General features: G+C 45.8%; 1 protein-coding gene across 4 annotated transcripts in view; it reads left to right on the forward strand.

Annotated features, from left to right (window-relative positions):
- The window catches only part of ADARB1 (adenosine deaminase RNA specific B1), a 146,312-nt gene continuing 132,472 nt past the window's right edge, over window positions 1-13,840 (forward strand). For all 4 annotated transcript variants that reach the window (XR_007378445.1, XR_007378444.1, XM_048952509.1 and 1 more), the window contains exons 1-2: window positions 1-221; window positions 2,217-2,325. Coding sequence is in view for 2 of the 4 variants with exons in the window: in XM_048952509.1 (XP_048808466.1) it covers window positions 111-221; window positions 2,217-2,325 (220 nt within the window). In the remaining 2 variants the exon portion in view is untranslated. The remainder of the gene's footprint in view (window positions 222-2,216; window positions 2,326-13,840) is intronic.

The following is a 13,840-nucleotide window of genomic DNA, read 5'->3' on the forward strand; positions in this document are numbered from 1 at the left end:
AAGACAGGAAGGGAGTGCGGAACACCGCCCGGCAATCTGCGTCCTCGGAGCAGAGCTGTGTGCGCGCACCGCGTGGCCGCGTTCTCTTCCGGCACGCGCCCCGCTCGGCCATGGTGGGGAAAGTACGGCGTCCGCGGCTGCACGGCGCCGCTCCCCGACCCCCGCTGCGCCCCGACCCGGCGCCGCCCGGTCCTGGCGGCCGGACCGCGTCCGCGGCGAAGGTAGCGGGGCGGCGGGGGAAGCGCAGCGGAGCGGGGTCGCGCGGGGCTCGCTGCCGTGACGCCGCGCTGGCTCCGATTTGGCTGAAGCTGTGCGCTCGACCCGCGCAGCGGCTCCGCTCGTTTTGCAGATAAACGGTGTTTCCCTGCCCGGCGTGTGGAGCGCGGGGCCGCCCAGGCACGGGGCAACACCTCCTCGCGCTCCTTACGCCTTCAGCCCGCTCTGTTCGGTTTCGCCTCGGTCCCTTCTCAAGGACGAGGGGTGGGAAGCGAGGAGTCAGCCTCGGGGTGCGGGGGGGCTCATCTCAGGCTGCGCGAAGGATTTCTGCGTAGAGGGTGCCTGGGGGTTGCCCTGGGAGCTGCAGTCCCCGTCCCTGAAGGTGGTTAAGGGATGTGCGGCTGCGGCGCTGGCGGATGCAAGTTCGTGGTGGGACCGTCTGCTCGGCAGTGGCTGAACTCGGTGGTCTTGAAGGGCTTCCAGCTTTAGTGACTCCGTGATTCTATAAACCAGGGCGGTGGATCCAGCCTGCTGAGGGCCAGGCTGGGAAGCGTATGGGAAGCGTAGATCGAGAGCTGGTGTGCTGCTGGTCAGCAGGACTGTGACTTAGCAGCTCCTCCAGTCAGCGGTAGCAAGGTGATTCCTCCTGTCTGAGCTGCATGTGCAGAGGTTTGATGTCCAGTGGCGGTCCCACACTGTCCCTGTGTGGGATCTAAAGCTTTTGCTTCCTTTTGAGGCACATCTGGTGGCCATGAGGCGTGCTGCATTTGTGGGCTGTCCCAATGGCACTGTGACCTCTGATGGCCTGGCGGGTGTCTCTGCTTCTGTATGCACAGGGAAGGCTCCTGAAGGTGCCTTTTTGTAGCTCCAGGTGCGGCTTAGCAAAGATATCCAAGGGAGTGGTCGTTGACCGTGTGGTGAGATGCCATAAGACAGGCCTGGTGCCCACTGGAGGTCCTTGAAACAGAAGGTTGAGTTAAATTTTCTAAACATCCTCATTTTTAGGAAAGTTGTGTGTTGAAGCTGCTGTAGCATTGAGCTTTGCCATGTGTCTGCTTGTGTCCCACCCTGCAAGCCACAGGAGTGAATGAGCCACAATGGTGGTGGCTTCTCAAGGCAAGTGGGCCATGAGTCTTTAGGGGCCCTGGTAGCCCTTAGGTTCACCCCACCCAGTGCTGCTTAGCAGGTCCTTTGTACACACCATAGGAGGCTGCAGGCCTTGTTCTGCAGTGCCTTCCCATTTCTGGCCATGGCAGGTGGGGTTGATCTGCCAGCTCACACATAACCATTAGGAGCTTTACATTCCATTAGATTTCAGCGGCTGGTAGGCCATTCATGCCTGTACCCTCTTCCCTTGTAGTAAGGACACAGGAACAGCAGTAAATGTTATTTATGCATCTACAGCTTTCCTTTGGGGAGGAAGTGATAGACTACATCATGCTGAGATGTGTTTATAGCTTTGTGCAGTTGTGTGTCTGTGCTGGGTGACTCTTAGTTAAGGCAGTGAGTTCTCCATAGCAAACCATACAGGCTAGTGCAAAGCTTGGGGTTTAGGAAGTACTGTGTGCTTAAAGGAACGTGATGCTGAAGGTTTGGTGAGTTGCTAGTTGTTAGTCACTCAGTCTTCTTCATGTCCCCTGACAAAAGCAACAGATCAAGAGCCTAAAACCTATCTGCATTGTTCTCTGTATATTATACCTATTATAAGTCTGGCTTTTCCTGTGGGTGTTATTCATAATTCAACTAGGAGTAAACTTGAATTCAACTGAATGAGGTAGGATACAGCTACTGGTCCTTTAAGAATGGTAACAGCTTTGGGATAGAGCATGTTGGATGTTGGCAAGGCCCTGGGTGCTCCCCCTGCCTGCTGATGAAAGGCACCTGCATATCACTACTGGAATGTTTTCATTACACCCAGCAGGATGGTATAGGGTTTAATTATCTTGTTTCTAATTAATGCTGCTGGTTGGTACTGACTCCTTGTTAATATTTCTTATCAGGACTGGGACTTCTCATCATCTGACATCTTTTCTGGGCTGACTATTGACCCTGATTCTCTGGTGAAGAAACTTGACTTGGACACCAGAAGCATTGTTTCATCCAAGACAGGTGAGGAGCAGGATCTCAATCTGTAAGTGCCCACAGGACTGTGAGATGCTTTGGAACCACCTGGTGCTGGAGGAAATAACCTTTTGTGGCCAGGAAAGCCATTGTAAGGACAAACGTTCTGCCTTTGCGCTTCTAATGGTCCTGCTGTTTGGTAGCCGTATCAAAGGTAGGAAAACACGCAGTTAATTCTGGAGAAGTATGTTTATTGGATAGAGCGGCTGTGTTTTGAATGGATACAGTATTAGGTTGTGAACATAGACTTGTTTACTTCGTTTGGGACTGCATTGGCAGCGTTGGGCCTGGCAGATGTTGGCCTGGTGTCCTGTGCTCTTACTGGACACTGCTCTTTTAAAAGGGGCTTTGGTTTGTGGCTGCAGGACACAGGAAAGCTCATCTACTATCTGTGCTTCCTATTCCCTTGGTGAGGAGCTCGCTTTGGTCTACATGATAACTTCTTTGCTAGGCTGTGCGGCTGGAGCCTTCATGTGGATGTCTTCCTGCAGCCAGAGGCCCCCAAGGTATGAAGCGACAGCAGAGTCTAGGCTGTCACCTGGCCTCCAGGCTTCCTCTGTTGCTCTTCTGCTTCACCAGCAGGTGAAATTCATGCCTCCATATTTTGTCAGCAAATCCTGGGGGTTTTCTTTATGCTGTCCAGGCTAATTTGGCATGTTGTTCCTTAACAGTGCTTTACCTATGGCAACCCGAGAGCAGCCAGTTCTCTTATCCTGTCCTACGGTGATGCTGAGTTCTCTGTTCAAGAACTCCTGGATGGAAGAGTTAGGCTCACCAGGGAGCGTGTGGTGAGAGGAGTTGAGAAGGAGGAGATGATAGTGGCTTTTGTTTCCTGTTGCACAGGAAGAAAATGCTCTCATTAGCTGCTTAGTGGTAGACAGAACTTTGTATCTGAAACCGATTCAATAGAAACTGATGGCACAGGTGGTCTGACCTGGTGCAAATGTCTATTTCAAGATATGTGTGACTTCCAAATACTTCATTTGCAAACTTAAATTAATGTATTCTCTCCATGCAGATTAATACTGCATGACTTTGTTTTCACGTACCAAGTAGTCAGGGCTATAAACAAACCCAGCAATTCCGCAAGGGCTAGTGGGCACCTGAGCTATGGTGAGCTGTGGCTGCAATAGCCCCTTAGTCACATTTTGGACGTAGGGAGGGGGATGGGAAGGTTGTGTGAGGGCGTTTGCTTGAGATGCTTGTTCCCTGCACAAAAGTCTTGATGAACTGTGTTGTTTTGAAAACACTGAGCTTACTGTTTGTAACTCTCTTGGAAAAAGGATGCGTGTGCATGTGAACATGGCCATCTCTTTAATTAAATTAGACAACATGTTGTTAAGGACTGACAGTCTGCAATCCTGGTCTTTCCTTGCAGGCTACAGCTGTGCTTGTCTGGTTTATAAATAGACCTGGGCTGCTGGGCACTGTGCACTGCTGATGATGCAGATGTGCAGTGCCTGGCAATGTTTAACTCGCTCCTGAGGCTGTGTGCTAGTGTCTTTTAGATCCTTTGTGCTCCCTTGTACTTTCTAATTGATCAGCTAGAGACAGCTGTTTTTTTAGGCACTTGGAACCATATTTCTAAATTTGGTTATTCTAATATTTGTATATTGTATTTCATATGCTTTATCCCATGAATCTGGTCTTTTCCAGTAATCAGTCTAGTCTTAAGAAGAGCTTGGAATTGAGTTTAGCTTTTAGTTGATGTCAGCCTCAAACTTGGCAGTGGTCAAAAAACCCAAATCAGCTGTTCGGAAGTAGGAGGAAAAGAGAACAAACTTGAGGGCGGTTATGCCACTTTATGAGTAAATGCATGTTACCTGCAGATCTTTACTACTGCGTATGGTCCTGCCCTCCTTTTTTCCAGAAATTTAGAGCTGAGCCAGCAGTGGTTTGGAGAAGGGAGAGACAAGGATGGGCAAGAGCAGCAAGGGAGGGTGTGATGGAAATCAGAAGAGCTGCACAGTGAGGGAGAGTGGCTGCATCTATTCTGTTACAAACCTGGGAGAAGCAGTGAAAAGAGCAAACAGTATACATGTACTAAAACATGACATTTAGTGTGTTGTGTAGAATGCAGTCTTGGCTTTGAACCGATGTATTGACCTGCGGAAATCAAACTCTAACCACAGAGTAGTCAGAAAGCAGGTATGTTTTATCAGCACTGTGCACATGCCGGATGCAGGGGGGATATTCCCACCTAGCCTGCATACTGGAGGGCAAGAAGGGCACATAGTTAAAGAGCAAGCTACTTACATATGCATTACGTGTCCAAGAAAAGGCTTGGTTATTACAATGAATCCCCAAAATGATTGACATTCCTCCTGTACCCCAAGTCTCTGCTCTTTTACACATGTGTATCTCTCAGTGGCCTTTCTGATGAAGGTCATCGTGTTATTTTCTTGGACTTGGGTTAGGATGGAGGATGCTTGGCTGGCTCTGGTTGGTTGTCTCATTGGCCGCAATTCTGTTCACCAATCCGCTGCTTCTTCGTTAATGTGTGGGTTTACTGTTTAGGCTTGCTACCTTGCATTCCAGAGATAGGATAGCTAATGATGCTGTTTGGAAAAACAGGAGACCCACTGTCTGCATTAATTGTCTAAGTTTGTAGAAAAGCATCTGTTATCGGCAGCAAGAACCTGGCTTAACAAGGTCAAATCTGCAGCTGCTGATTCAACACCTCGTGAAGGCACATAACTTTTAACCTAACTTTCCTTAATTCAGTATGAAGTGCATGCTGAATGCTTCTGTAGTTTTAGAAAGGGGTTACATGCATTGGTGGAGAGGTCCATTGGGTTTTTCTTGCTGCAAGGACTTGTCCGTGTTTGGAACATGCTTGGGTACTGGGGAAGCCTGACAGTTCTGCTTGTACCACTAGGGAGGCTGCGTGGGACAACTGGAGCAATAGTGGTGCAGGCTGTGTGCTGGAAACCAGCTAAAGAACAGCAGAGCACAGGTTACTCACAAGTGATGAAAGCTTTGTTTACAGGTCCTGTTTTGATGTGCTGTAGTCAGAGGGATGCAGATGTATAGGAAACCCAGTTGCTATGTTGCTGGGGCTCAGGGGGCTATTGCCCATACTCCAACAGGAGAAAAGGCCTCTCTTTCTACTTCTTTTTCTCCTTTTTCTCCATAGTCATTTAACAAAGTGGCAAGCTTTTGCTGCTCTTTTGGCTGTGCTTATTATGAGAAAACAGGGAAGGAGCACAGTACAGAAGTTAGGAAGGTTGGCATCTGTAGCAAGGTTAGCATTGCAGTTGCCATCCATGTTCGTGTGTACTTGTGAAGATGTGTGATGGGACTGAAGGGAGATGTGAGACCTCTTGCTTTGGGAGGTAAACTGCTAGTGTTGGTTCTTGTCAACTGAAGTTCCTGTTGTTTTCTGAGGATTTCTGAAGATTCTTGGTACATCTAGTGGAGCCTTGTGCCCTGTCAAAACATCTGCTATGCTCTCTGCAATGGTCTTGTTGCTTTCCTTGGAGACAAGGCTGATTCAGAATGCTTGTTGTGTTTGGTGAAAGGTATCAGTTTGTTGGGAAATCTGTAATGTTTGCAGCATGAGAAGGAGAGGGTGGAATTGTAATTCAAAATGTCACCTAAATGGAATTCATTTCAGTTGACCCTTGCATCTGTGACTGTAGGGAGATAGTGGCCTAAAGTGGAAAATATTTTAATATGAGGAGCTCTGAGCCATGCCCTGCTATAAAGCAGACCTACTGCAACTACTTTCTTGTGCTCTGCTTCTTCTCTTTAATTATTAGCTCATCTTAACACAAGATTCCAGATGATTTCCACATGCTTGTAAGTGACAAAAGCCAGCAATGTTATGAACATTGGGGTTAAGTCTATGAGTTATTTGCTGAATGATTGCTTCCTATCAGTGTAGTTTACTTAGACACTGACGTAATGTAAATCAAATTCTTTGCCATAATCTAATCCATGCAAGGACTTCTGTTACTGGTGTGAGAGAATAAATCTCATCTGGGAGAGCCTCTCTAGCGTGGGAACTGAATGTTTCCAATTAAGTCAGAACTAATGGCCTGCCATATGGGGAGTGTATGCAGAATGGAGTTTGCTTCTTGATCGCAGAATCAGGGAATCATAGACTGTCTTCAGTTGGAAGGGATCCACAAGGATCTCCAAGTCCAGCTCCTGGCTCCACAAAGGACCACCCAAAATCCAATCCTTGTGTCTGAGGGCGGTGTCAATGCTCCCTGAGCTACGACGTCTCGAACCTCTGGAGAGCTGCTCCATGCCCACCACTCTCTGGTGCAGAGCCTTTTCCTCACCCCAGCATGACCCTTTCCTGATAGGCCACCACGAGGCCTCCTCTCAGTCTCCTCTTCTCTGGGCTGAACAAACCAAGGGACCTCAGCTGCTCTTCACGCACTTTGCCCTCCAGACCACCATCTTTACGGCCCTCCTTTGTATGCTCTCTGATAGTTTTATCCTTCTTACACTATGGCACTTTTCTAACTTGTATATTATTTTGAGCAGTTCTTCAGCTTTACCTCCGGCATTTTTGCTTTCAAAAAGAGGCCTGTTCAAGTGTGACTCTGGCAGACCACTTGATTGGGAATGAGTACGTTTTCCTGCAGTTTGTGTTTGCTCCTTGTGTGCCACTGGTGAGCCAGGCAAATGTGAAACACAAATTGAAAGCTTTTGCTTTGTTGGTCCTGGGCTCATTAAGGGTCTTGAAGGAGACTGTAAGGAAGCATGGCAGGAGTTACCAAGACGGGACACAGGCTGACATTAGGCTAAGCAGAAGTTGGGTTGGGCCTCTTGGCTTGTTGAAGTCTGGGTCTGCATGAGGTCATGCAGAGCTACAGCAGAGTTTCAGGCATGCGTGCTGTGCTGTTCCCTTCTGTCTTGGGAGCTTTGGTTCTCTGCTGAACAGAATGCCCTTGCAGCACAGGTTTCTGCATCAGTGGTATGAGTAGGAGCAGAGGGGTGAAGTGATGGAGCACCTGGCAGAGGCAGAAATCCCTTTTCCTTTGGAGAAATATGAAGATGAGAGTATAAAATCAGGCCAAGGAAAAACTGGACAGCTTGGAGTTGGTCTTACTTTTCCTCTCTCATGGATAACTTGTGGATTCCTTCTGTTGTCAAGTCTGCCTTTGCAGAATTACTAGCTGGCCCACTCTGCACCTCAGTCTCTGCTGTGGTGTTCCGGATTTGCTGGATATATCAGATAACTGCTTCCTTCTCTTTGGACTCTGTAGCTACTTGTCCAATTCCCTTCTCCTTATGTAGCCTCAAGAAAGAAGCAGAAAACCTGCAATTGGCCGGTTGGCTTTGTGGCCCTGCCATAGAACCATGTATTAAGTTCATGTGATGTGATATGTTTTCCTGTGCTGATATTTTTTTTTTCTTTTTTTAGATAAATGGTTTGCCAGGATCTGTATGATCATCTCTGTTTTCAGCTTTGCACAGTGTCTGGGCTTTCTGTTACTGCTGCAGTGGATTAGCTGTTGTGTTTGTTGCTTGCTGAATTGCACCTGTGGCCAGTCTCCTGTTACTCTTTATGAGCTCTAATAGGATACTAATCTTTGTGTCTTGTAATTCATTCCTGTCTGTTCCTTGTATTTCTCTTTGTCTGTGTCCCCTGAATTTTGCAGCTTTTTCTCTTCTGTCCTCACCTCTCATCACATTTCTGCATGAAATGCCTCTGTATGAGTCAGAGTTGTGCTTCTGGTAGGAGCAGGTTTCTTCTCTTGGGAGGATGTTTGCTGTCTTACTCCACAGAGTGTGGTGTAGCTTTGGCCTTTCTGCTGTGTCTAATGCTGATGCTGTGCACCTTTTTTAAGCAAATATTTGGTGATATGGCATAGCAAGAGCAGGCTGGAGGTGCTGGCAGTGTTATCAGCGCAGACCTTTTGGACCTCTCTGTACGTCCTGTGCAGCCTGCTGCCTGCTATCTTGTGCAGCTTCCTTAAGGCATCTAAAGCATCTCTGTTTTCTTGTGCATAGTGCTGCACCTGCCTTGTGCAGATGGGTCTTCAGTTTTGTTTTGCTTTTTTCTTTCCTGGTGCTTTAGAGTGTTTAGAATTTGAAAAACTGAAAACATCCTGTTCTGTTTTCATTAATTCACCCTTTCTGAATATCACTTTTAAGCCTTTACTGCATTTTCTTGATGCAACTGTAGGGTGTTTTTAAATCTTCTGCTTGTGATGACTATTCTGTACATCCCTAGCAGGGAAAGCTGCTGGATCTTAATGATTCTGCTGCTGTTAGCTTTCTTCAGCATTTAATTCTGGGCCTGTCGCTGCCTTAATCTGTTCCCCCCTCCTCTGATAGGATAGGGCAACAGTAAATTTGCAGATTGAGGGTGAAAGTAAGTGTCCTATGAGGAGTGGCTGTGTGCCTGTGTGAATGTGATGTGCTGTCCAAAGCAGCAAGATATTCCTGCTCCATCAGTGTCTTTGTTATTAACTGCTCAGATGTTGGTCTCTGTGAATTCTGGGAATAACGAGATGCTCTCTTTTGCTGCTATCAGTGGTAGCATGTTGGCAGTTGTTTTACGCTGAAACCATTTGTAACATCTTTGAAAACCTCTACTTGGCATGTTGCTGCTCCCATAGAAGAAACTGCTGAATACCATTTGAGGTGAGATGTCCTGCTTTCATGGCTGGGGAACTGGATGAACCTGGGCACCCAGACTCCATTACAGAAAAGTTTGAATAAAGCTCAGCCTTGATCATTTGAAGTCGTGTACCTCTCCTTTGCTTGCCTCTCTCTTTTTGCCCATTGTGCAGCCTGCACGGGTCAGGGATGTGTCCCCAGACTTTAAGTTGGGCAGCTGTGTCAGGCAAGCTGCAGAAGTTTCGTTGCAGACTTCTCTCTTCCCTGACCGTGCTGCCTCATTCCTTTTCCTTTCCCAGTGCTGGCCAGCTGTCTGGAGGAGCTGTTTCCCACTGAAAGCACGTGATGTTTGAATGCATCTAACTGACATGGGCTGTGCAGAGCTGAACCAGTGCTAGGTAGAGCTGCAAACCTTAAACTGGCCTACAGATTGGTTGGCCTCCCTAAAAAGCACTAGAAGACCCTCACTTTGCTGGCTTTCTCTTCCTCCTCTTTGGCTATTCTTGTCTTTCTTACCAATGCAAATCCTTCTCAAACAGTAGGAATAAATTATTCTTATGCATCTAGATTTTTACTTTTTTTTGTCTTTCAAGATGAGAGTCTGAAGTGGGAAAGAAAGAAAGCATAGTGGGAGTTGTTTTTTTTCTATGATGTTGTATGTGAAAGTGCAAGTAGCCCCACCCAGTTTACAAGAAAGCAAAAATTCCTAGAAAAGGGGTGATGCTGAGTAGGGATTATACAGGAAATGTGATAATCTTTACTTCTTTCCCAGCCCCAGATTGATAACTGGGTATGGAAAATGGCTGTGAATGACTGCCCGTGTGTCCGTGTCTTTGTCATGTTGTCTGAGGAAGTAGTTCTTCTGTCTTTTTGCAGAAGTGCAGTCAGTAAAACACTGCTCACTTCCAAGCATTGAACTGAGTTGCAGCTAAACTTTTCTGTTATTGTACCCCCACTGGCCTGACACAAACTGCAGGATACTTTGAACAATGTGAATGGGATGGAGTGCTGACTAGCATGGAGCAGATGGAGCGCAGTTCATTTTTTTTATACAGGAGCAAGTTGAGAACGTGGATCTTCTGGAGAAGGAATGTTTTAAAATATATTACGTATACTATATAATATAATACAATATAATTAGAATTGGAGCTAATAAATCAAATATAATGAGAGTGTCTGAAAGCTGGAGGCCTTACTCTAATGCTGAGACGAGATGGCACCCACAGCCAAGAGAGGCCAGAAGATATAAAAGGGGAAAAAGGGAGTGTTGGGTGACCAACCAAGGTCTTTATCTGTTCCCCCTGAGCGGAAATGATAACAGAACAGTGAATAGTCTCCTGGGAACGTAGTAGTTCTTCTCTTTCGGGGCAGATAACTGGACCTGGAGCACTAACTCTTTAACCCCCATTGCAGTCCATGATGTTATGATGTGGAATACTGATAACCAAAAATTGTAAAACCATGACATTTGATAACTCAGTATGCCACTTTATTAGTAGCCTTACAGGCTTGATGGTAGTTGTAAATCATTTCAGGCCTAGAACTATTGGCAGTTTGCTTTTGACTATGGCTTTATGTGGGTAAATTTCTTGACGTGGCAATTTATCGTACTTCCTACCTCACTATTTTTGGCTGAAATCCTTTTACTTTTTTTTTTTTTTTTTTTCCTATGTCTTTAGGTGCTGTTCTTACATTAAGAGAGTTAGATAACCTTGTAAGGGTAATTTTGCTCTCTGACAAATAAACAGACCTTTATAGAGCTGAATGGTGTTTGAGAGGAACTCTGACACTGATGGATAGTATGGGAAGCCTCTCCAGATGATTTTAATCTGCAGCACCCTCCATCAGAAGTCTGTAGATTGCAACAAATCACCTTGATGCCAGAGGACTCTTCTGCTGTTGCTTAGGTTTAAAGGATGAAAACCAATGAAGGCCCTACTTCAAGAATCAAGCTGTCCAAGTCCTGAACTGCATGGGACTGCTTGACATTGAAAACGGTGACCCATTGCAGGTAGCTTGAGTGAAAATTTGGAATACAGTGGGAATGCTACTGTAACTTTAGGATACTGGTGCCTCACAAGTAATTCAAGGAGAAAGTCCACACTGGTTAAAATCAGTTTAGTAATTCATTGTGCTATGTGTCATGGTTCTATGTTTTTGTGTTTTTTTTTGTTTTTTTTTTGTTTTGTTTTTGGGTTTCATTATTCCACATCAAAACATCATGTCGTGTACGGGGCATTAAAGTGTCACTGCCCCAATCCCAGGTACCTATCCCTGTGCATTACAGCAGTCACGGGATCTGGCCCTTCCGGGTGGGGGGGGCGCTCTCTTGCTGCCTTGCAGTGGGTGCTGGAGGGTGCTTTCCTAGCCGTTCCAAGCTTTTCAGGTTTGACTCGGTCCCGGGAACTCTCTCTCTCTCTCATCTTGTCTGATTTATTAATCTCAATTTCAATTAAATTGTATCTATTGTGTTATCTTGTATTCCAATATTATAGTAAAATAAGTTTTCCTCCATAGATTGTTGCTGCTGTTCTTTTCCTCCCTTCCTTCCTTCCCATTTTTGTGGGACTGGGGTGGGGGGGAAGGGCAGAGGCCTGTCGCCTCTGTCACGGACATAGATTGATCTGGTCTACTCCGTGACACTATGTGAGGCCCTCTGTGAGAATAGCTGTGTGAGGCTCCAGCTTAATTAGAGTCAGTGCAATTAAATGAGAAGAGCTAAAATGAATGTCTGAAATCTGTGCTGCTTCAAGTGCTTTGACTTCTGGAAACAGCGTTTCCATGTTGTGAGTGCCTTTTGCCAGACCACGGAAATCGGTTGTGTTAATATTTATGGAAGTAATTAACTTTTTTTTTTTTTTTTTCCTTCCTTGTGGCTGTGGCTAAGTCCTTATTCTTAGTATTAACATTTTAAAAATGATTCTACAATTAGCTTGTGGTCATGGATACTCATCGCCACACAAACAATAACATTTTCCAGAATGCCTGGAGCTGCCAAGATGTTTGCAGTCTGGGAGAGGAGGACGTCAGTAGCAGGAAGAGCCTGAAACAAATCTTCGGAGTTTGCACAACATGTCAGATCATTCTGAGTGCATTTTCTGCTTGATTCCTGTGACTGTGTGACATTCACCACCTATGAAGGTGGGAGTGGGTGCATATGTGGATGTAAGGGAGGCGAGCCCGGCTGCTGGAGCTGCTGTAGGGCTGAGAGCTGTGCTGCTGGGGAATCATGAAACCGTAGAATCATTAAGGTTGGAAAAGACCACCAAAGTCATCTAGTCCAAACATCAACCCATCACCGCTGTGCACACTAAACTGTTTCCCTCAGTGCTACGTCTACCCTTTTCTTGAAAACCTCCAAGAAGCAGCTGTGAAGCTGCATCCTCTGGCCTTTGTAAGACTTGAGTGCTCTAGTGTGTGGTTGTTAGGTCTAGTGTCAGTCCCTTGTGGCATGAAGGGGCTCTGCTGCATTGAGACTGTTGCATCCAGATCAGGTATGATGGGCATAGCAGCTTGTGTGTGGTGCAGCATCTTGCTCTGTGAGATTATGAATCCCAAAGCCTTAAAAGGATACTAATGTAGCAAGGGTTTCTCCTCCTTTAATGCAGTCAGACATCGTTACACAAAAATAAATCAACCCTGCTTAGGAGAATACTGGAGCTGGAGAGGGTTACCAACAAAAATCCCTGTGTTGTTGTTTTAATGTTACAGCCTTGGCATAATTGAGTTACACAATTACAAATGCTTCAAAGGAAAAGAAGCCTGGTTCTGCACTGGTGGCAAAGATACCACCCAACACTGAGTCCAAGTAAGGAAACTGTCCCCTGAGACATGGCAGGAACAGTTACACACTGAGTAAAGTGAGAAAGAAAAATCCCATGAGGGGGAAGAAGTGACTGTGGAGAGAGCCAGATTGACAGCTCTGGAAGTTGAGAGCTCTTTCCTTGTCACCAGAGCATGTATGGAGTTGGGTCAAACTGTCAAACATATTTCTAAAATACATACCCTGGGAGTTTAATTTTTAATGTACGCTCTACTTAGAATATTGGTAGAGACTGGTAAAGGATGGATGGGAAATCTCCTTTCTGGGTTTTCCCTTCTGACTGGCTTGGTCATGCTGGGAAATGTCCATGTGAGGAACATTATTCTGCTTGGGTATTCTTTCTTTCAAGGGTCTTCTGTGCTAAGATTGCAATCTGTATAAATCAGATCGCTGGATTACTAGAGACAAACCTCTGCTTTGCCAGTGTAGGTCTTACCTGAATTATGAGCTGTGTATTTAATAGTAGAATTCTCAAGAGCTGATGTCTGTAATTCAGACTAAGTCTTTAATGTAAGGATATATTTAATGGAATAGTCTCACTTGATTTGTTTGTTTTGTTTTAGTGTAGAATCAGTTAACAGGGGCACTCTGTAATCTTCCAGTTACCCTACTAATGGCTCAGTATAAGTTACCCTACTGATGGCTCAGATAAGTTATAATTATGGGAAAACTTAATACTCATGTGGAGCTTTCTCCCTCAGTCCACCAAAATTGCAATGCACACTTAAAAAGAAGAAGAAAAAAAAAAAAGGTACAGAGTGCTGGTTTCTGTGCTGAGATCCATTCTGCTCAGGGGATCCTTGGAATACAGAGGTAATAAAAGACTATTTGTGAACAATTTATGGGGAATATTTTCTTTACACTGGATGAGTGCAACAACTTGAAGTCTATGTGCCCGCTGAGTTTGTCTAGAAGTGGCATTATTGATGATCACGTGTGGCGTAACTGGTAATGGCGCAGCATTTGGGTTTAGCTTTTTAGTCAATTGGCTTATGGAAAGAAAGGAAGGGAGGAAGAAAGGAAGAAAGGAAGGGTTTTGTTTCCTTGGTTTTTAATAGGGGGAGTTTTTTGTGCAGTAAATCTTGATGGACATGGTCT

Source organism: Lagopus muta, chromosome 8 (assembly GCF_023343835.1).
Source record: "Lagopus muta isolate bLagMut1 chromosome 8, bLagMut1 primary, whole genome shotgun sequence".
Classification (NCBI taxonomy): Eukaryota; Metazoa; Chordata; class Aves; order Galliformes; family Phasianidae; genus Lagopus; species Lagopus muta.